Source organism: Filicampus tigris, chromosome 21 (genome assembly GCF_054856515.1).
Source record: "Filicampus tigris isolate MCC_2025a chromosome 21, RoL_Ftig_1.0, whole genome shotgun sequence".
Taxonomy (NCBI): domain Eukaryota; kingdom Metazoa; phylum Chordata; class Actinopteri; order Syngnathiformes; family Syngnathidae; genus Filicampus; species Filicampus tigris.
The window spans coordinates 4,538,976-4,560,471 of NC_141237.1; the positions used below are offsets into that span (position 1 = coordinate 4,538,976).

At 47.3% G+C, this 21,496-nt stretch overlaps 3 protein-coding genes across 9 annotated transcripts in view; all 3 read left to right on the top strand.

Annotated features, from left to right (window-relative positions):
* Window positions 1-42: 42 nt before the first annotated feature.
* Window positions 43-5,953, top strand: tmprss7 (transmembrane serine protease 7). Of its 3 annotated transcripts, XM_086020181.1 has the most exons (18): window positions 43-170; window positions 710-914; window positions 1,384-1,514; window positions 1,603-1,670; window positions 2,072-2,265; window positions 2,352-2,387; window positions 2,574-2,802; window positions 2,891-3,015; window positions 3,217-3,323; window positions 3,426-3,532; window positions 4,076-4,212; window positions 4,307-4,414; window positions 4,538-4,645; window positions 4,717-4,833; window positions 4,982-5,156; window positions 5,229-5,497; window positions 5,566-5,702; window positions 5,790-5,953. In XM_086020181.1, the coding sequence occupies exons 1-18, from the start codon at window positions 111-113 to the stop codon at window positions 5,949-5,951; spliced, it is 2,475 nt and encodes an 824-aa protein (XP_085876307.1). In that variant the 5' UTR covers window positions 43-110; the 3' UTR covers window positions 5,952-5,953. The 3 variants fall into 3 exon arrangements, with proteins under 3 accessions (XP_085876307.1, XP_085876304.1, XP_085876306.1); XM_086020178.1 differs by having other exon boundaries at window positions 5,566-5,953; XM_086020180.1 differs by having other exon boundaries at window positions 2,075-2,265; window positions 5,566-5,953.
* An 804-nt stretch (window positions 5,954-6,757) lies between these two features.
* Window positions 6,758-13,813, top strand: LOC147127268 (suppressor of tumorigenicity 14 protein). 3 transcript variants are annotated; one of them, XM_086020176.1, is made up of 19 exons: window positions 6,758-6,892; window positions 6,968-7,130; window positions 8,099-8,226; window positions 8,751-8,818; window positions 8,904-9,097; window positions 9,417-9,506; window positions 9,570-9,792; window positions 9,857-10,005; window positions 10,194-10,291; window positions 10,396-10,499; window positions 11,002-11,135; window positions 11,206-11,313; window positions 11,381-11,482; window positions 11,548-11,661; window positions 11,747-11,866; window positions 12,388-12,571; window positions 12,635-12,912; window positions 13,084-13,220; window positions 13,556-13,813. In XM_086020176.1, the coding sequence occupies exons 1-19, from the start codon at window positions 6,824-6,826 to the stop codon at window positions 13,721-13,723; spliced, it is 2,631 nt and encodes an 876-aa protein (XP_085876302.1). In that variant the 5' UTR covers window positions 6,758-6,823; the 3' UTR covers window positions 13,724-13,813. The 3 variants fall into 3 exon arrangements, with proteins under 3 accessions (XP_085876302.1, XP_085876301.1, XP_085876303.1); XM_086020175.1 differs by having other exon boundaries at window positions 9,570-10,001; XM_086020177.1 differs by lacking the exon at window positions 11,381-11,482 and having other exon boundaries at window positions 9,570-10,001.
* Window positions 13,814-13,984: 171 nt separating this feature from the next.
* The window catches only part of flt1 (fms related receptor tyrosine kinase 1), a 40,207-nt gene continuing 32,695 nt past the window's right edge, over window positions 13,985-21,496 (top strand). For all 3 annotated transcript variants that reach the window (XM_086020166.1, XM_086020167.1, XM_086020168.1), the window contains exons 1-4: window positions 13,985-15,102; window positions 16,463-16,565; window positions 17,799-18,007; window positions 19,546-19,670. In XM_086020166.1, the coding sequence (XP_085876292.1) occupies window positions 15,048-15,102; window positions 16,463-16,565; window positions 17,799-18,007; window positions 19,546-19,670 (492 nt within the window). In that variant the 5' untranslated portion in view covers window positions 13,985-15,047. The remainder of the gene's footprint in view (window positions 15,103-16,462; window positions 16,566-17,798; window positions 18,008-19,545; window positions 19,671-21,496) is intronic.

Genomic DNA, 21,496 nt, shown 5'->3' on the forward strand with positions numbered 1-21,496 from the left:
CGATCGCGCAGTGTGCTGGGTCTTGCTCTCCTTTTTCTCCTGAAAATGGATCTTTCAAAAAGAAAACTGGCAATGGAGATAAAGTGGCGCTAAGTGGGGATGCCTGTGTCATGGGCTCAGAGTGCAAGGAGAGCGGAGATGTCGACGCATCTCAACAAGACGGCGCCAGCGTAAGAACATGTTTTCTTTTTTCTTTTTTTTCATTTGTGTTTATTTACTGACAAAGAAATTGGGTTTACGGGTAAAATTTCAGGAGGAACCGCAAATGCACAATTGTCATTTCAAGTAATGTGTAATATAGACTTTTTGGATGAAACTGATGCCTATGGTGTTCCGCAGGAGTCAATCCTTGACCCCTGGGTAAAAGGACTTTGTAGACTTATTCTCTTCACTGTTCCCACCTATCCTTGAATGTGACTTTTTTTTTTTTTTTCTTCTTCTCCCCTTTCGCGAGTCTACCCTGCTGCATAAGGGATGACGCCAAATGAATAATACATGTGCAGTGTAATTCAATTCACCAGAGTAGGGATGAAACAGCATTACATTCACATCTTTTGTCGTTTTCTATTATAGTCTAAAGTGTTTAACGGTTCTCTGAACATGCCCTGCTTGACATTTTGTTGCAGTTGGTTCTACGTCATTAACCACATCCTTGTTAAGAGTGGGCTCTCTCAAAGGGTAACTAATTCCCCTATGTGTGTTTCTGTAGGTCGCAGACGTATCCGTGGAGATCTCCACAGTGGACCACACGCTGCAGAAGCTGTGTAGGATGTACAGGAAGACGAGGCGGAAGCCCAAAGGTCTGTCCAGGCTTTGGGCTTACCTGCTGAGCATTCAGCACCTGGCAGTCATCATCACGGCTGTAGTCTTTGTGCTGGTGGTGGTCCTGTGGTCGCTACTCTGGGTCTTCATATGTAAGTGTGTGTTGGCCAAGTTACGCAATATTCACCCATGTAAGTGCCCGATGAAGATTTTTATTTTTTTTTCTTATTTTTGATCCAAAATACAAATGAGTTGTTTTTCCCCATGTTGAAAATGATTTAAAAAAAATATTTCAGAAAAATAGAATAACAGAATAGTCGTTATGCAGGGTGGGCATTATGCAGTTTCCATAATGCCTATACATAAATGTATGAAAAGATGTTCCACCCTGTATTTATATTTACATCCAAAATATTGTCCATTTTTTAAAAATTAAAACCATTCTTTAAATGTAATGAGAAAAAATGACTAGAATAGAATCTGTATCAAACATTACTTTTTAAAAATATTTATATCCCAAATAATCAGTCATGCCTGTTTTATACATACATTTAAAACAACAAAATTACTGGACTAACAATAATGGACTAGCATTTCTTGTGCGACATCAAATGATCCCAGTTCGACGCGAGGGCAACAGTGGCGTGTACTTTGCTGGGATGTTCCGCGTGGCTAACGTGGACTTCATCCCAGAGTACCGCCAGGCCGGATCACAGGAGTTTGTCTCCATGGCGACCAAAATACAGCATGTGGTATGTGGGCTGTTGTACTGTGCAAGTGTGCAAGCTGCACTGTGCACTTTTACCGTGTTAAATGTTGTTGTTGCTGCTGCTGCTGCAGGTGAGCAGTGTGTACAAGATGTCCTCTGTGGCTCGCCTGTACAAGCATGTCATCATTTCCGACCTCAGGTACACTTTCTTGTCGATGTATATCCAAGGGCCTAGCTAGTCATTTGGGGGCCCATAGGCATACTCAGTAATGGGGCTCTCTATGCCCGATTTAAACCAAAATGGTTCAATTTCGGCAACGGGTCGTGTTACGATAGACATGCCCACCCAATTTCAGGCCAACTGGTGAAATTGGTGTCAGTGAGTCAAAATTACCCTGTGGTGTTCCCCAGAGGTCAATGTTTGACCCCATCCTCTTTGTTGTTGAACTTATCCCTGACATGGTCATTTGACACCCCCAATTCGGTAGCTCTGCACTTTCACGCCCCAAACACTTCAATAAAGCCTAACCGCTCAGCTCATTACGACAGTGTCTTTATTTACTCATATGGTCTGGATATTTACCGTGTGTAATCCCTCAGTAGCAACAACAAGGGAGGCGTGCTGGTGCACTTCTGGATGGTGTTTGAGGTCCCTCGGCTGAAGAGCGCGTCGGTGTGCGAGGAATGCGTGGGCGTCATCCTCAGGGACTCGGTCCACACCAGTCTGAAGAACCGCTCATCGGTGGGCTACCTGCTGGACCTGCCTGTAGACATCGACTCCATCTTTGTCAATGGTGGCTCATGTAGATGATGCGTGGAGAGTGTGTGTCCTATTTATAAAAAAGAAAAAAAAAAATGACTAGTTTGCACTTTTTTGCAGCCGTCCAACGCTCAGATTACACATCCAATGCAGCAGGTAGGTGAATGTTTTGTCACCTGAAATAAGGGAAATGCACTTATTTGATCAAGGAATTCTCAATTTGTGGTATATAGTTGTAGTCAGAGTAGATATGTAATGCGTTAATATTTTACATCTACCGACGTGATTGAATATCCTCGCACAAAACGACAAGAGGTAAGCCTTCAAATGTGAATGTTACAGGATCCCAGTGTATAGACAAACTTTACGCCAGCCTTCCCGGTGCGAGGGTCCCTTTGAATGTCTTTTCGTCATGGGGCGGTGTGCGATGCCACGTAAAGCTCACCACCGTGCCCGATTTTCTCATCCGGCTGACCGTGGCCTCCTTCCAAATCGAGCCCAGCGACTGCGTTCACGACGCCCTGACTGTGTACGACGCTCTTCTGCCCATGAGGGGGCGAGTACTGCACAGGTGAATTCCCCCCCCCCCCTCCCCCGACCTGTATCCCTTGCAATGCCATTGTCTTCTTTAAAAAAAAATGGCGTCCGCGTGTTTCCAGGCTGTGTGCGCCAGTGTCCAGTTCCATCTCCCTCGTGTCCACCTCCAACGTCATGCTGCTGTCCTTCACCATGACCAGCGGACCCAAGAGCTTCAGAGGACATTTTGAGGCCATCACGGAAGAGTGTCTGTCATCTTTAATTCTTAACACGCATGTACCGTGGATACAAAAAGTCTATGCACTCTTGTTTAAATTCTTTCTTTAGGGTTTAGTGTTACCTTCGGGCTTCTTCTGAAAGAAAGGGGAGGAAAAAAAAAAATCAAGCAAAAACCTGGCTTTTGAACAGGGGTGTGTAGACTTCTCATATGCACTGTACCTCTCCTCAGTGTGCATTTCTCGCATCGCGTCACAACCGCACGTGACGGGCCGGATCTACAGCCCCTTCCACCCCAGCCTCATGCCGCCCCACTGCTCCTGCACGTGGCTCTTTCAGGTAAAGCTCCAGCAAAATGATGTATCTTATACTCTAGTTTTCCATTATTTATCCCCCCGCCCCCCTTTTTTTTTTGTATGCCTTTTTTTTTTTTGTTTCTAGACTCCTGACGCTGCTTTAGGGGTTGCGCTGCAGCTTAAAAACTATATGCTGAAACCAAAAGACATGAAGGGCTGTGACCATGGATGGTGGAGGGTCAACGAAGTCATGTATGAGCATTAAACACATTTAATAACATTGATTTTTTTTTTTTTCTGACAGATATGCTACAATAAAATGTAAAGGTTTAGAGTACTGACAAAAAGTGAGTCAACACTTTATAATGCCTTGGGATAACCGAGGATATTTAGATAACACCAAATTGCTTGCCAAATAGTGATCCCGTGTGTGGGTTTTAACAGTTTGTAACGGTGAAATGCATCTGCTGCCAGGCATGGCAACAGCAGAAGTTGTTTGCTGAATTGTGAGCCTACATGCTGCTTGGCTAGGATTTCCCGCTTCCCAAATAGTGAGCCCAAATGTAGCTAAACTGCTTCATAAATTATTTAACACTCCAGTACAACAACAACAACAACAACAAAAATCATCACGTAAAAACAGGGACAGTTACATTCTCTTTGCCAAATAGTGATGACAGAGGCGGTTGCCGAATTGTGAGCCCACTTGCTTAACTAATAGTTTTCAGCTTGCCAAATAATGAGCCCAAATTAGTGTTGCTGAAGGAAGCCATTGACTGACCTTGTGGTTGACAGTTTCTGTGGCAGCTACGTGGGACACGAGAGCATATTTCGCATTGCGGAGCGCACGGTCGAGGTGGAGTTTCGCTGTACCTCCCGAAACGCCGCGCAACCTTTTCAGGCGTCGTACAGCAGCTACAACATCAGCCAACGTAAGGGGGGGTTTGTTGTTATCGTTGAAGAGGATTTACTCGATTAGTGCAGGGGTGCCTAATGTCGTGGCCGCCGCTCTCGTCCTCCCCGCAGCTTGTCCGGAAAGTCACTTCCTGTGCTCCACGGGACTCTGCGTGGAGAAAAGTCGACGCTGCGACGGGCTGGACGACTGCCAGGACGAGAGCGACGAGATCTTCTGCTGTGAGTCGAATTGCTTCGAGACGGCGATGGAAATCTGAATGTTTATTTCCCCGAAAGAAAAAAAAAAAAGAGAGAGAGAAAAGTTGTTGTTGTTGTTGATTTTCGTTTGTCTTATCGTTGCAGCGAGGCCCAGCAAAAACTGCGGCGGCGGCGGCCCTCTGCATCCTCTGTTTGTCTGCAACGGTGAGACGGACTGCGCCAACGGATTGGATGAAACCAACTGCACCCGGGGTGAGACGTCTTCCAAGAATATCCATCGAGTCTGCACGCCTCTGGCCCTGACGTGTTCTGCCGTTTGCCAGAAACAAGCTGCTCAGCCGTCAGCTATCAGTGCAACAGTGGCTCGTGCATTCGGAAGAAGAACGCCAGGTGTGACGACATCGTTGACTGTCAGGACGGCAGCGACGAACGCGACTGTGGTGAGGAAAACTAAATGCAAATAGATGACTGTATTTCTACTTGTTGCATTTGAAAAAAAGTGAATTGTCAAGGGAAAGGTTGTAATGTGTTCCAAGTGCTGTTTTGGTGTTTTTAGTGGCTACTATTAAACCATGCCGTCTCCTGCAGCTTGCGGGCTCCCCGCCCACCCCGGGGCCCATCGCATCGTGGGCGGGGCCGACTCCGAGGAGGGCGAGTGGCCTTGGCAGGTCAGCCTGCACTTCTCGGGTCACCTGATCTGCGGCGCCTCCGTGCTCTCATCCGATTGGCTGGTCTCGGCGGCGCACTGCTTCAGCAAAGACAGGTCGCCGTCTCTTTCTTCGCTCTCTCTCTTGCGCCTGGCCGGTCTGCAGATTGACATCGGAAGTCCCCGCAGGCTGTCGGACCCGCGGCGCTGGCGGGCCCACTTGGGCGCGCTGACGGCGGGCTCCGCCGGGCACGTGGCGGAGATCCAGCGCATCGTGGTGCACGAGTACTATGACGCCCGCACGCTTGACTACGACGTGGCGCTCCTGCGGCTCAAGAGGGCGTGGCCGGCCTCGCTGGGCCCGCTGGTGCGGCCCGTGTGCCTGCCCGCCGCCTCGCACGCCGTCACCGCCCGACACCGCTGCTGGGTGACGGGCTGGGGGCATCGCTCGGAGGAGGGTGAGGAAGGGCGCCGGTGGGAGATGACGCGAATCGCGTCCACGTCACACGTGGCTTCCTCCCCGCAGACAAGTCGCTGCCGTCCGTGCTGCAGAAAGCGCGGGTGTCCGTCATGAGCCGGGCCGAGTGCAAGAAGACTTACAGCCCCGTGTCGCCCCGCATGCTGTGCGCGGGGGTCCCGTCGGGGGAGCGCGACGCCTGCAGGGTGAGCCCCGCCTCCGCGCCAGCCTCCCAAAATGCCCCTTGTGCAATGTGTCCAACCCGGTTTGTGTACTCTGCTGTGATTGGTCAGGGGGATTCAGGCGGGCCGCTATCGTGTCAGGCGCCGGGCGGGGGCCGCTGGTTCCTGATCGGTATCGTCAGCTGGGGGGCGGGCTGCGGCAGACCGGACCTGCCTGGGGTGTACGCCAGGGTCAGCAAGTTCACCTCGTGGATCTACGGCCATATCAGCTGACGGCAACGTTCGTTTAAAAAAAAAAGCAAAAGCAAAATCAAAGTGGACATTGGGTAAAGTTTTTCTTCTTTATACCGCCCACTAAATAAATATAATAAAGTATAATCAAATACAAAATGTACTCTCTTCAAACTGTTGTGTTAAACAATTGAAAACTATTTTTAACTGATATTGTCTTATATTTGCAATCCCATATTGGGTTATTTTTAACACAGCAGTTTAAAGAGTAGAGCAATTTTAAATTTTAATATTTTGTTTCATCAACTTGTCACGAATACTAAAAATATGTGCACATATTTTAAGTTTGAATTAATTAGTGGATGATAATTTAATGAATTGGAACTACAATTAAACTGGGCATGAGTTACGAATTATTCAAATGGGCTATTTTACATCCTGCTATACGTTTTGAATTTTTTTTACTTCATCTACAAACGACTTGGCCCATGTGCCCGTTTCAAGCACGCCCTCGCCAATTTGACCGTCTTGAAAATACCGTGATTGTTCGTGGAACATTGCACAATAAACGTTGATTGAATGTACCTTACACTATCTCGAGTCATTTGATGCCAGATTAGTGATTGAGGGGTCTCGCTAAAATATCGCCCCCCGCCCCACCCCCGCGGAGCATTCAACCGGCCGCAATTGCGACAGGGGCGAAGTTTGCACACAAACGTCAGTCAACGTGGTTTGTGCATAGTGGCCCCATTGTCCCCCCGCCCCGGCCGTGCAATGCATTGTGGGACTCGGGCTCACACCTAAAAAGCGGAGCGGGTGAATGAAAAAGGGGGTCGGATTTCGGTGGGGGTTGGGGGGGGTTTGTCTCGTCTCGATCTTGCAATCGCCTCACCGGAACGAACCGGGACTCCGCCATGAGGAGGGAAAGCTGCCAGGTGTACTGCGTCTTCGGGCATGGGTGCTCCAGCTCCTCCGGGGTGCCGGTAAGACCCCCCCCCCCCCCATCCCCCTGCCCATTTAGTCAGGATGGAGCTCACCTTAATCTGCGTGTCTCACAGAAGGAAGAGGTCTTGAAGGAGCTTCCGAGCTCGCCGACAAAGAGTGAAGTGGAGCCGGTTCGCCTTCCCGAATGTGGTCGCCGCAGGAGCCGGCGGACGCTGGGACTCGCGTCCGTTTTGGCATGCGTCGCTGTCACGGCTTTAGCCGCCCACTACTTGACACGTGAGTAACGCTTTGCTTCATCAGCAACTCTGTAAAAGAGACTTTTAAGATGCTGCCGTGTAATTCAATTCAGCAAACCACGTAACTTTGCCTTGCTGAAGCCCACTAGCTTAATGCTAGCGCAAAATATCATAGTCAGGCTAGCTCATAGCATCGGTGTTGTTTTCTTATCACCAATTTAATCAAACTGATTTTTTTTCCGCATTAACACATAACATATGTCAAAGAAATATTTCACTAAGTATTGCAAAGAAGTCAAACGTTCTGCCTGGAATTGACATCTTTTGTAATTAATATCCGCATTATTTTTTCAAATTACTCAGTTGATCAATCGGCTGTCAGAAATTTACTCCGCCAAATATCAGCCTAAAAAAAAAAAAAAATCTGTATTTGTTGGGCCTTGGTTATAAACCTTAAGCAATGGCTATTTGAACACAAAAAGCACATGCAGACAGATAACTCACAGGCTAGTATTCTTTATCCTCCGGCAAGATTGACTTACACAGATATTGCTGCGACCTTCTCCGTCCATATGTCTGTACACACAAAACAACTTGATCACGTTACATCCCTTTGACATAAAATGTGGTCATTTATGTAAATGAGCTGAGATAATAAAATGTCAGTTGAACACATTTGAATCATCATTCAAACGTTTTTTGTTTTGTTTTGTTTCAATATTTTACCAACCACAGGTGGCAAAGGAGCACACCAGAAGGAGTAGCCCACTAGCTATTGAACTGAAGCAAAAAACTTTTTAATTCTTTACATTTCATGTAATTGTTTCATGACTGTACGTTTTTATAAAGTACAATATCAGCTCGGTATTGTTTTTAATTTGCTTTACCTCTTAAAAAAAAAAAAAAAAAAAAAACACCCTTTCACCAATTTAGGCAGGGCATTATCTCCCCAGAGTTTTGTTATTGATGACGCGGCATTGCTGTAAATATTTTGTCCTTTTCCCCCAGCAGCCCCGCCCTCCTCCGTGTTCTTCCTGGGCTGCAGCGTGGAGTTTCCCAACTTGAGCTTCTCCGCCGAGCTGGCCGACCGCTCCTCGCTGCGGTTTCGCCTGCAGGCGCAGTCTTTAAAGCCTTACGTGAGTTGGCACTTTGCCCTCTCGGGTGCTTGCCTATTCCCTTCTCCTTGTCTTCTTGCTTCTTCTCCCTCTTTTGCATCCTCCTTGCTGTTCAACGTAAAGCTGAAACCAGAGCTCGTCAATGTGTGTGAATGTCCGGGGGGGGGGGGGGGGTCCGAAGGGTCCAAAGGGTCCTCGGGGATCAGGCTCTTTTCAGTGTTGAGGACAAGCCCGCCATAGTGAGAGGACGAGCAAAAGGCTTCAATACAAACATTGTCTGTGTGTGACACACACACACACACACACACACAGTGGGAGAAGGAGGTTCTCACCATAATATTAGGAACAGCTCTCACTGCCCCCCCCTCACTAACCATCACCATATTCTTGAATTACTCGACAATATTTCCTCATAGATTGACCGTCATTTTAGCGAATGCTGTGCAAAGGAGAAATAAATAAGATAAATTATATATTTTTTTTAAAAAGTAACGTACATTTTGAAAAATTGTATGCCTTGCCCTAATTTTTCCATATTTTTCCAGTTCTCAGAACTCTACAAGTTGTCCCCGTGGAGCTCTTACTACCTGCGCTCAGGGATTGCCGCCTTCAGGTCCGCTTTTGCTAAAGTATGGGGACACCTGAGCGTCATGACGCAAATGAAATTGTGTGTGTGTGTGTGTGTGTGTGTGTGGCAGCGAAGGCACAGAAGGCCTCAACGTGTTCTACTGGAGTCAGTTCTCCGCCCCGGAGCACGTCGCCGTGGCGATACGCCGGTCCAGCCCGGAGAGGCTGCAGCGCAGGTTGGCGGGCGGCAACGGGCCGGTGTGGGGCGGCCGACGCGAGCGGCGCTACTACTTGGAGCAGGACGACGTCACGCTGCACCTTCTGGGTAACGCCGCTTGAAACCGGACTTTTTTTTTTTCATCGCACTGGACCTCGGTTCAAATCGGTCGGCCGGAATCGAGGTGCGCTTGTGTTCCGCATCTGCGACTATTTTCTCCAAATCTGATGACACAATGGCCCCCAAAACGAGTTTTCCAACCCTTATTAAACTCACAAATGAACACAATATTTGACAGTTAACCTCATCGAGTCATATATCAAATAAAAGATTTTCTAAATCTGTTTTTTTTTTTTTAAAGATCTAGTTATATGATGTCACAATGTCGCCGGTTTTGACGGCGCCGACGTGTATTGCGCCTGCGTAGGTTTGGATCCCGACGAATGGGACGAAAAATCGGACAAGCTGAAGAATCCAAACGGCCCCCAGAGTGCGAAGTGGCAGTTGGGCTTCCAAGGTGAGGCTTCGCCCTCCCGAAGGCGCGAATGCATCAAAGCTCATACGCGCTTCCTCTCCGAAGCGGTGTCCTTCGACCTGTACGCCAAACCCGGCGCGAACCGCAGCCTGCTCTTGCTCAATCCCAAGAAACTGTACTACCAGTGGCGCCTTCGCGTGCCGTCGGGCCACGCGGTCCGCCTGGTGGTCCTCGCTCTCCGCGGCGGCGGCGGCGCGCCCAGCTGCGCCGCTCACAAGATGTCCGCCTACGACTTCCTGCTGCCTTTGCAGAATAGGATCATCGCCAGGTGCGCTCTCCTCGCCTGTTGCCTTTTGGCTTCCTTTCCGGCATTTTGTCTCCCCTGGCCGCAGGTGGTGCGGGCCGCCCGTGACGCCGGGCGCCTCGCCTGCCGCCGCCGGGCTGACGTCCTCGGGCAACGTCATGCTGCTCACCTTCTCCTTCAGCCGGCCGAGGGAGGGAGCCGCCTTCAAAGCGTACTTCCGGGCCGTCCCCAAGGCAGGTTGGTTTACGAAGAAGAGAACAACGCAAGGGGCCCGAAAATAGTTGATGTGTATTCTAATGTGGCTAATGTGAGCACTTTATGAACACATGGCGGACCTTTACGTGGTTGCATTCAAAGTCTGCGCTTTGAAAATGATATTGTCTTGGGGTACCTAATCTAGTGGCCTGTGTTTTTGTTGTGTTTAGGTTGTGGAGGCTCACTGTCGTCTTGGAATGGCTCCATTTCCTCACCTTACCATCCCTATCACTACCCTCCTAATATAGACTGCAGGTGGACACTACGGGTGAGTCATAACTGTGAGGGTTTTTTTTTTTTTTTAATAAATCACACACACTCACAAATGATTGACTGTCATGCTTTTCCGTCATTCAACCGAAACACGCTCAGGCACCGCTGCCCGGGTACCTGATCTCCGTGACGGTGGTGAGCCTTGACATCCAGCGGTCGTCGGACGGCTGCGAGAAGGACTGGCTGGACGTCGGCGGCGTCAAGTGAGGAGTCGTGACGGGCGCGCGGGAGAGGATTCGTTGGAATCCGTTTTCTTATTAGCGTAACCGCGGCATCTCTCAAGCCCAAGATGGGCTTCGATCAAAGTTTTAAGATAATGTATACATTTATTAGAAATAACATCTTATATACCTATAGAAAATCTTTATTATAGAAATACTCAATAAAGAAAAAAAAAAATCCTTAATTCATTCATAAATTTTAATATAGATGAGAAATAAGACTCATACATAAAAAGTATTTACGTTGAATAAATAACAAAAATAATAACACTTTTTTTTTTTTCATATATTTGTTGTAATCAATAACAAAATAATCAAAAAGCATTCCCAAAAATATTGTCAATAAAATAAAAAAATGTCACATAATAAATATGTGTCATATTATGACAACTTCTCAAGCTTGCACTTTTTCCTCTCCACTGATCAGACGGGACTAAATTCAAAAGATCATGTGACCCCCCTAACTCCTCCCTTATTGGTCTAGATTGTGCAAGCCGCTATCGGACAGCGACAGGAGGCGAGTCTACTCGTCCCCGCTCTCCGTCCACTTCCACTCGGACGAAGCCGTGACACACCGGGGCTTCCACCTGCGCTACCGGGCCTTCTCGCCGCAGGGCCGTAAGTAGCCGCCGCGCTGGCTTCAAAATTTCCAGGCACAGCACCCGATTGGTGTCCTCCGTGCGCTTAGCCTGCCCGCCGCGGCAGCTGGGCTGCGGCGACGGCCGCTGCGTCCCCGCCGGGCGAGCGTGCGACGGCGTCAGGGACTGCGAGGACGGCCGCGACGAGGCCGCATGCCGTAAGCGTCCCGTCCCCATCCGCGATCAAACCCGCGCTCTAGCCTCGGTGTTGTTGTTTGCGCCCAGCGTCGTGCGGGCCCGGCGAGGTGTCGTGCGCTAACGGCCGCTGTGACGCTCAAAGCGGCCAGTGCGGCGTCTGCGCAGACAGCGGCGAAGACGGCGGCTGCCGTGAGTCAAGGCGCGCGCGTGCGCGCGCACAGAGCGAACCTTTTGATCATTTCCTGTGTTGGCAGGAAGTAAATGTTACCACACGTGCGGCAACAAAGTGTGCCTGGCCAAGTCCTCGGTGTGCGACGGCGTTGTGGACTGTCAAGATCGCAGCGACGAGATGAACTGCACCAGAGCGTGTGAGCATTGGTCTTAAGAAAAGATGGAATACCGTCGCACGTATTTCGGGGGGTCTTTGTTTTGTTTTTTTGGTTCCTCCCGCAGACGTCAAAGGATGCCCGTCATCCTCGTACAAATGCGGCAACGGAAAGTGTGTGACAAAGCTCAACCCCGAGTGCGACGGACTCAAAGACTGCCAGGACGGGTCTGACGAGCTGCGGTGTGGTAGGTGACCGTTTAGGAGCGTTGTGATCATTTCATGTTGTTGTTTTATTTTCTGTTTATTTTTATTCTATTTTATTTACATCTAATTTTGTTTTTGTTTTATTTTTATTTACTTTAGTTTTTTTTTAATTTTGTTGCTATTTTCATTTTGTTCTATTTAATTTGAGTTCATTTATGTTTATTTTGATTTGATTTTCATTTTTTAATTTCTTATTATCTTGACTTATTTTTCACTCAATGATTATTTTTATTAATTTTGTTTTGGGCACTGCCTCACATATGGCCCTTTTATTTTTTTGCATTTTGTGATTTTTTTTTTTGTATGCACATAAACAATGCATTCAATTGATCATATATGATTCATATTAAAATGGCCATTTGGGGGCACTGCAGCACACATTGTGTCTTGCCTTTTAAGCTGCGCTATGCAAACAAGTGTCAACATCCTCTTATATATTTGCGTGGAAAAACAACCATTCTTATTTGAAACGAACGCGCATGACTCAATCTGCTCCCGTAAGGTTGCGGCATCCGGCCCCGAAAAAGGCCCAAGATCGTCGGGGGCGCCGACGCGTCCCCGGGCTCGTGGCCGTGGCAAGTGAGCCTCCAGGTGGAACGTTACGGCCACGTCTGCGGCGCCACGTTGCTGGCCGCACGCTGGCTGGTCTCGGCGGCGCACTGCTTCCAGGACTCGGACGCCATCAAGTACGGTAACAAATACTTTTGTTCGTGTAGATCCGCGTTACGTGTATCCCCTTTTGTATGCAGGTATTCGGATCCACGCTCGTGGCGGGCCCACATGGGGATGCGTTTGATGGCGGCGGGGAAGAGCGCCGCGTCCGCCGCCAGCAGGCCGCTGCGGCGCATCGTCCCGCACCCCAACTACGAGCAGCTGACGTCCGATTACGACATCGCCCTGGTGGAGCTGGCCGCCCCCGTCTTCTTCAACGAGCTGGTGCAGCCCGCGTGCGTGCCGGCGCCCTCGCACGCCTTCGCCGCCGGGACCGGCTGCGTCGTCACCGGCTGGGGCGTCCTCACGGAGGAGGGTACGATTTCTTTGGACGGCGGAACCCCCCCCCCCCGCCGAAACACTCGTATCGCCTTGTGCCGGAATGAATGGCAATGCGGTTCATCCGTCGCAGGCCCTCAACTTGCGAGGGAAGCGGTGCCATTTTTTTTTTTTTTTTTTTTTTTGTGTGTGTGCGTGTCCATGGCAGGGGAGCTGGCGTCTCGCTTGCAGGAGGCCTCCGTTCGCATCATCAACAGGAACACCTGCAACAAGCTCTACGACGACGCCGTCACTCCCAGGATGCTTTGCGCGGGGAACCTGCAGGGCGGGGTCGACGCCTGCCAGGTGAATTTTGTTTGTGACTAATGCGTACGCGTATTTATTTATTTTGAGTTGGCTAGCTAGTTAGTAAGACGCCGTATTAGGGTCACCTAATAAAATAGATTTTTATTCTCTCATGTTAGTATTTTATTTAGATCCAGTAATGAATGTTATTTATTTTTTAGATGTGATTTATTTTTTATGGGGGGAAAAAATGTACTTTTCTGAGGCTTTTTACGCTCACCAAATCTGTCGGATGAGCTTGATTGTGGCTAACCTAATGCTTGGATGGAGTGCATATACACGATTCGCTGATCTTGGGTTCACCTTTTGTATCGAGCGCTCTTTCTCGCTTGTAGGGTGACTCTGGGGGTCCGCTGGTGTGTCAGGAGCGCGGCCGGCGCTGGTTCTTGGCGGGCATCGTGAGCTGGGGCGAGGGCTGCGCCAGGCAGAACCGTCCCGGCGTCTACACGCAGGTGGTCAAGTTCGCCGACTGGATCCACCAGCAGACCCGAGGTCAGGCCTGACCCCGACGCCAATAAGGACCAAGAAAACACTTTTGGGGTGTGTTGCGGGTTAAAATAATAATAATAATAATTAAAAAAACAAAACAAATATTTGTTTCTTCTTTGGTCTGCGGTGATTTTAAATAGGATGGTAATTATTTAAAATGTTTGAAAAGTCAAGTAAAGAACAATCCATCCATTCTCTAAACCGCTTATACTTACGGGTGGGTGGGGGGGGGGGGGATGCTGGAGCCTATTCCAGCTGTCTTGGGGCAGTAGGCGGGACACCCTGAACTGGTTGCCAGGCCATCGCAGCAACTAGTCTTCATAATGTACAAGCTCAGCACTTGTTGTTGAGCTTACAGCAAGCTCTAGTGGTCAATTTCTAAAATACTACAATTAGGATCATGACAACTCATGACAAATTTTGATTTGATTTGATGATATGTACTCTTTATTTAAAAGAAAATTGTGAAAAATCACTTTTATTTCCATTTTTCACGTTTTCCCCCCATTATTGTGAAATCTAGAAAATTAGCATATCACAATTTTAATTGTATTTCAAGTTTTTATCAAGCATCTTAAGCAACCATAAGAATCTTAAAGGTTATTTAAGCTTACTTTTTGGATTCAATGAATAACCCCAAAAGTCGGGTTTTTGACCTAATTTGGCTTCTGTATTTATTTTTGCCAAACAGTTCTTATTTATTGTACACTCAAAAACTATTTGGCCCAAAAATAACCCAATTGATGTCTCGAAAGAGATCAAACCAACTTGTCTTTAGTCAACTCATGAAGTTGGTTTAAATGAAACATTGCATTGTAGAGAGTTTCACTTATGTATGTCAAAGCGTATCACTTGTTGTGCGTGTGAGCGAAAATCATTTATAGTTGTTTTTATGAGAGCCTTTCACAAGCGTGTACCTGCGCCTTTCACTTGTGAAATCGTGCCACTGGTGAGTTGAAAAAAAAAAAACGTGGCGTACGTGCAAGCCACCTCGTCAATTACAACTGAGGCAAACGTGCACATGCAGGTTGTTATTGCGATCCGGTCAGTGTGATTTATTCCCCAGTTCGGAGCACTTGAAGGAAGCTGGAAGTGGAGTTGAGGGCCGGGTGGGTCTAGGTGGATGTTACGCGCTTGGCTTGGCTTGGGTGTGCCGGACAGCACACGTCACGGAAGGCCGCCATCCGGTGGCCCCCACTGTGGGAACGCTATAAAGCCCCAACGACGGCAACGCGTCGCGCAGGACTCTCTCAAGTCACTTGTCTTCCTTCTGCGTCACCTTCATCCGCACCCAAAGGGATTTAAACGTCTTTCTCTATCGGTCGTTGGACGAACACGATGAACTTTCTGCTCACCTTTCTGCTTTGTGGATTGTACGCGCTCTTTGCCAAAGGTGAGTGGGCATCACTGGATCGCCTTTTGCGCACTTGCCGCAACTTTGACGCGCTTGTGCCGGTGGAGCTTACGCACGAGGAGTTCAAGGGAGCGCGAGTGAAATGTCAGCAAACAAATTCGATGAGCGCTTTGTGAGGCGGTTCACGTGGCCTCAAATGTGTGTCGATATAGGAAATAATTACACTTTGATCAAATGGTAATTTTTCTCTCTGCAGATTAAAAGAAAAAAAAAAACGGAAGTACTTTTAACTCATTCAGAACCGGACTTTTTCAGACCCATTGTGAAATGACATAAATGTCATTGGGATAGAATGAGTTTTGAACATCACTTAGAAGCGGTTTTAATACGTATAATATGTTTGTAAATATACATACATGTATAAATATATGCACACATATATCTATGTAAATATATATATACATCAAATGGATAGATACTTGATTTCGTTTTGTATGTTTATTTTATAATATCAAAATGCTTTTTATGTACAAGCTCAGTACTTGTACAAATGCAGCAAATTTCCGTTTTTTGGCTTGTATTTGTGATTTTTGCTCTTTCTTTAATAGATACTTTAAATACCTTTTTTAGTCTTGTGATGTATAGATATATTTGTGGTATGCATTTTTTTTTTTAATGTATTCTAAAATTTCTAATAGTTAGTGGGGGAGTATTCAGACGTAATCCATCTGAAATATGTATGTTATGTGTTTTAATCGTCAATAGTCAATAATGCATTATTTTGTCTTTAATATGATATTTACTTCAAACTCTAATTAGCCAGGGTTAAAAATTAGACTGAATTAATTTTGGTTTTGAAATCATTAATCAAGAAAATGAATTACAAAACCTTGGCATTTTTTGAAATATTTTTTATCAACTTTTCTTGACTATTTGCATTGTTCTATTAAATCTATAATGTTTTTTTTTCTCAATGATCGGAACTGAAAATGACAGAAAAACGGCCATTGCGTCTTTTGAGGTTGACTTGTCATTCACCAGGCAAGCTCTGTACATAATGAGAGTGTGTAATGAGGGAGCGTGTGTCACCCAATGTCAAAGAGAAGGAAGCGCTATCGGAAGTGTGAGTAAGGCAACTTTGCAGTGAATGAGGCATCCGCGGGGAGCCATTATTACGCCGACAATGAACGGCCGCTGCCATCAAATCTCACAGAGTATCATGTACGGCTGGCAAAAAAAAAAAAAAACAATTAGAATAAATGTGCGATTGGCTCTTCTTCGACCACTACCACGCAGGGTTTGTTTTGGGGGAGCTCAGGGTTGCCCCTTCTGCTGCCTGACTGAAAGTGTGCCCGGGTTGCCCCCGCTGCCCGCCTGTAAGTGTCCTTGTCTCCCGTAGGTGCAGACGAGGAGGCTAACGGCAAATACGGCGTGCCCGTGCTGGAGGGGACGCGCGGACAGCTGGTCCTGGAGCTCAATCAGACTCTGGAGCTCAGCTGCAGGTGAATTGCAAACAGCCGCTTTAGCTAAATGCTAACAAATAGCATCCTTGTCGTGACTCTTTAAGCAACGGGGCGAGTTTATTAACACCGACGCGACAGCAGCAGGTATTTCATTTATTCACTGGTGTGTGTGTATATATATATATTTGTGAAGAAGCGCCATATATATGTTAATATACCTGTCCGCAGGTGGGCACGATGCTCACACCAGAAAGACCAGCACAATGTCCGTTGAATTGACGCAAAAAAAAAACATGGGGCAAACGTTTTTGCAGAGGTTAACGAATACATTTCCTGTATTGTTATATAGCCTGTCTACATATGTATCAATTTCGTAAAAGAGTTCAAAGTGCCATCCGTGCTAGTTTTGTTAGCATGTCAATAGTGTTTGGCATTGTGAGTTAGCATTAGCAGATGTTTCCAAGTGTGTGAGTTATGCAAAATTTGACAATATTATAAGAAATATTGCAAGATAGGGGCGGAGCTATGGGTGGGCCTGGGTGTGCACAGGCCGACCCAGATTTACACTGAGCCCACCCAGTGAGATTCATGAAAAAATATACACTTTTACATTTTTATGAAATTGTGGGTTTTTTTAATTGAATATTAGGAATGCCATAGTTGTGGTTGTCTAAGGAAGAACTGAACTTCATATTATTCGGTTTGTCATTTTATTTGAATATACGATGTGTCGGGACAGGAGGATTGTGCAAAGTGAGAGAAATATTCAGGCCCACCCTGATTTTTCCAGACCCACCCATTAGTCATGTTCTGGCTCCGCCCCTTTTGCAAGAAGAAGTTGATGTTCCAAAAATAACACTGAAATATCTCAGGGGTAAATGTTGAAATATTACAAGAATTAAAAAATAGAAATATTATGGTTAATGTTGACATTATTTGGCATTTAAAGTTAAAATGTTACAAGATTTTTCTTTCAATATTATGAGCATACGTTTTAAGTATTGAAATTATTAAAGTTTGAAATAAAATAAAAATAATATTTTTTGTGACACTGAGAATATTACAATCTTGACTCCAAATGACTGTAAAATTATACTTTTTCCTCATAATATTGAATCAAAATATTGTATATACATTTTTTTTAAAAATATTCTGACTCTTTCTCATCGCATTGTGACATTTTCATTCATCCATTCCCATATTTTCTTCCATTGTTTTGCGAAATGATTGAATTGATGTTTCTTGTACGTTTGCGTGTGTCTTGCCATCCAGAGGTCGCTGGGAGCTCTCGTGGTCCTTCCCGCCCGACCTGCCCCACGACCGGATCCGCGTGGAGGAATCCCGCTGCGGCAAGTCGCAACGGCTGCACTGCAGTCGCGTCACACTGCTGGGCGGCGCCCAGCCACGCCACACGGGCTCCTTCCTGTGCCGCTACCGACACCGAGCGCAGCGCCAGGCCTCGGTTTACGTGTATGTGGCAGGTAAGAAGACATTGCATCTTGTTTGGGCAGCTTTGGGGGAATCACACAAATGCGTTACAGTGACAACCGGGGGCGGAGCTAGGCGGTGGCGACAAAGCGACGGCTACTCATTGTTGCCAACTCGGCGATATTTAGCCACTTTTCCAAACTCTCTAGCGACTCATTTTTCTTCAGCAAGTAGTGTTTACGTAGCAAGAAACGCCGCATTATCAAATCCAACTCAGGAAATCCTTCGTTTCATTTGCTGGATTCAAACTTATCATGTTTTAATGTGAAATTGACCACATCGCATCATGATGTTGAACTTTTTTTTTTTTTCTGGCGTGGCAGCACTACGCTTCCGTAAATCACACACACACACGCACCAACTGCAGTTAGCTAACGGCCGCCCCATCTTTCACGCCGCTTCTCTCTAAGCGACGCGCGCCACTGCGAGGATACTACGTTTACCCTTTTGAAACGTCTCAGTCTGACCTGCGCCGTAACGGCGGGACGTTTTTAAACAGGAAGTGCTAAAAACAGTAGCGCCGATGATCTCCAAACACTTCAAGCGCCGTTTCAGCACCTTGCGCCGCTCTCAATATATTTCTGTTCCTATTTGTATATAAATACGAGTCTTTTTTGGAGTGTAATGGGCCAGCTGTTGAAAGACTCAAGCCTGGGCAGAGTTTCCCATGCAGGGCATCGGCCTTATCTGCCCCGTTCCAGCATCCTGTGCTTGAAGGGAGGAGGCCAGGGGGTTGTGAGGGTTGGGGGCGGGGGGTGGGGACACTGGCTCTCGGACAAGGTATGTCTCCCGTGTTTGTGTGTGTGTGTGAGGATAAAGATGAAGGCCGCCGCCGCCAAAGCAACGAGGAGGCAGAAAGTCTGCGATGGTCGGCCCCTCCCTCGCCCCTGCGGAGCATCTCTGCCCTCGCGGGGGCAGCGGAGGGGGCGCGGGGCGGGTCGTCCGTCGCTCAGGCCCCCGCTTCCATTACGCCCCGAATCAAAGCGGCGGCAGAAGGAAGCCCAGCTCGGTGGGCCGGTCCTTGGGGTACTTTTGTTTTGGGGGGCGTTCAGAGATTAGCTTTCCTTGAATAACAGCCCCGAACACACAAACAATGCGGCGCAATAATTGCCTACCAACAGTCTGCATGTTTATTGTGGGCGGCGGGCGGCCATCAGCCATCAGTGGCGGGGGGGGGGGGGGGGAGGGGTTTAGTGGACTCAATGACAAGAGAGCACCGCAGACTACACAATAGTGGAAGCAACCACCAACAGAGTACAAATAAACTCTCTAAGAGAAAGCAGTTGGGTGGGGGGGGGGGGTGGGGGGGGATCAAGGTGGGCCATCCACAGCCCAGTCAGTGCTGGCAAGCAACATTTAGAGACAGTCCACACCTTTACAGTACTGAAAATCGGGTTACGCGGCTGAACAGAAAGTGGGCCTGGCATACAACTCTGTGGAACACCTTTTCTCAATACACTGAGACATAAATGTGCATGTATTTTCTGCTGTGCGCCGTTTGGGTCGCTGATCGCCAGTGTTTGGCTTTCAGACAGTCGGCGGCCATTTGTGGACCATCCGGAGATGAGCCCCGATGTTTTGTACATGAAGGAGAAGCAGCCGCTGGTCATCCCTTGCAGGGTCACCCACCCAAATGTCACCAGCACCCTGGTCAAGGTAAGCGTCAAGTCTCAAGGAGCCACGCTTGATAAGAACCAGAACGTCGGCCATTTTGTTTGAGGCTGCCGTCTTGGGGCGATTCGGTCTTTTCATGGCGAGCGATTAGATCGTTTTTTTTTTTTTTTTTGGAGCGTTTATGGATCCGAATGCGTTTGGACGCTCTCCTTTGCATTTGAAGATTCAGCCCGGTTCTGCCTTTGAAGTCAAACAGCATCGATAGAATGTCCAAGATGATCATCCGAGGCGACCGTTTCTGATTCTTAACAAGCTTTTTCCGATCTTTTTTTGTTTTGTTTTGAAGCCGGCTGGAGACAGGACGTTAGGTCCAGAGTGGCCCGCTGGCCCCCGGCCAGCGTCACTTCCCACAGCCTCGCTCGTAGTCCCTCTCGCGGCCGCCAACTTTTTTGGAGCATGATGCTTAAAACAGCTGGCAGGAGGAAGCCCCGAGTAGCTGCGCTCGCCCCCCCCCACCCCCCCCCCCCACCCCCAAACGCTCGCGCCATTGTCTCAGAATGGCCACCTAATACGCTGGCTGCCGGTGCCAATTGCCGGATGACTAAATCGGGGAGAATTTGTCAAACAAGCAGAATGCGGAGAAAGCTTGGCGTTATGATAAATGACCCCCCCCCCCCCGGAAAAAAAAAACCCAGAATGAAATGTGTTGCGTGAGTAGTGCACCGAAATAGCCAGTTGCTTCACTCCCTCACTGAAGCAATTGCTCATTTTCCTCGCGACAAGTCACCAATAGCAAACTGACATTCAAGTCATGATGAAGAATAGAAAAAGCGGAAGAGTCCATAAACCGAAAATGTTGACCTGCAAGCGGGGAAGATTAGAAATAGAGCAATTCTCCTTTGGTGGAACAGGAATCGGATTTGACTAATGCGAGTTAAAAATACGTGCTCATGTTGATAAAAGTGTTGCTCAACCGACAAATCCACGACTGCTCGTAAGCGGCGAGGGAATCGTTCTAAAAATAGTTTCCTCCAACCCGACGTGATTTCAACATCCGGAGGTTTTCCTCTGGTGGCTTTTGCGTGACCGGAAATGCTACTACTATTTGAAAAAACAAAAAAAAATTTATGATAAGTATTTAGTTTTCAAAATGCATAATTTTTTTCATGATGATGTGGCAATTTAGGACATGGCAAAGTATATATGTTTGTATATGCAATCCCCCCCCAAAAAATCTATCCACATAATACTTATATTATGTAGATATTTATCCAAACATCATATCATTGATATCAATATCATTTATCTAAATATATATTGTATCCAAATCTATTATCCAAAAGTATCGATACTTGGTATCGGCATATGAAGTATCACGACATATCGTGATACGATATTTTTCCCAGCCCTTTTAAATTAAAAAAATAAATAAATATATATAATATATATATTTTTTTTTTCTGTCAAATGTCATAGAAAATGCCTATTTGTGCATTGGCGCCAATATCAGCCCGAACTGCCGCTAGCCAATCAGAAGCGGCGAAGCGCCGAAGAAAGTCACTTCCGGCGAAGGCAACCGAACAGCAAATGAGCAATACGTGCGGCATGCAAAGACTTTTTGTACCGGACGAACTGCATTTGTCCTCCTCTAAAACACTTGGTTCTAAAAATAGCTCCCGTCCTTCCCTTCATCCACTGACTGTCACAGGCCTCTCAAGTGTTTTTTTCCTGGAAGGCTTTTTTTTTTTTTTTTTTTTTTACATTTTAGTTCGCCCGATACAACAATACCCTCGAGGCCCGCCCCACCCGCTTCGCGCTGCGGCTGTGAAAGTGACGCCCCCCCCCAGTCCAAACTGTCCTCATATCCT

What these genes read in the sequence shown, in the direction of transcription:
- tmprss7 (XM_086020178.1), top strand. Translation starts at nt 111, where the DNA reads ATGGGCTCAGAGTGCAAGGAGAGCGGAGATGTCGACGCATCTCAACAA. An exon ending in TGAAACCAACTGCACCCGGG is followed by an intron (nt 4,646 to 4,716) that starts GTGAGACGTCTT and finishes GCCGTTTGCCAG; the next exon opens with AAACAAGCTGCTCAGCCGTC. An exon ending in CAGCGACGAACGCGACTGTG is followed by an intron (nt 4,834 to 4,981) that starts GTGAGGAAAACT and finishes CGTCTCCTGCAG; the next exon opens with CTTGCGGGCTCCCCGCCCAC.
- LOC147127268 (XM_086020175.1), top strand. Translation starts at nt 6,824, where the DNA reads ATGAGGAGGGAAAGCTGCCAGGTGTACTGCGTCTTCGGGCATGGGTGC. An exon ending in CGCAGTCTTTAAAGCCTTAC is followed by an intron (nt 8,227 to 8,750) that starts GTGAGTTGGCAC and finishes ATATTTTTCCAG; the next exon opens with TTCTCAGAACTCTACAAGTT. An exon ending in CGGCGAAGACGGCGGCTGCC is followed by an intron (nt 11,483 to 11,547) that starts GTGAGTCAAGGC and finishes CTGTGTTGGCAG; the next exon opens with GAAGTAAATGTTACCACACG.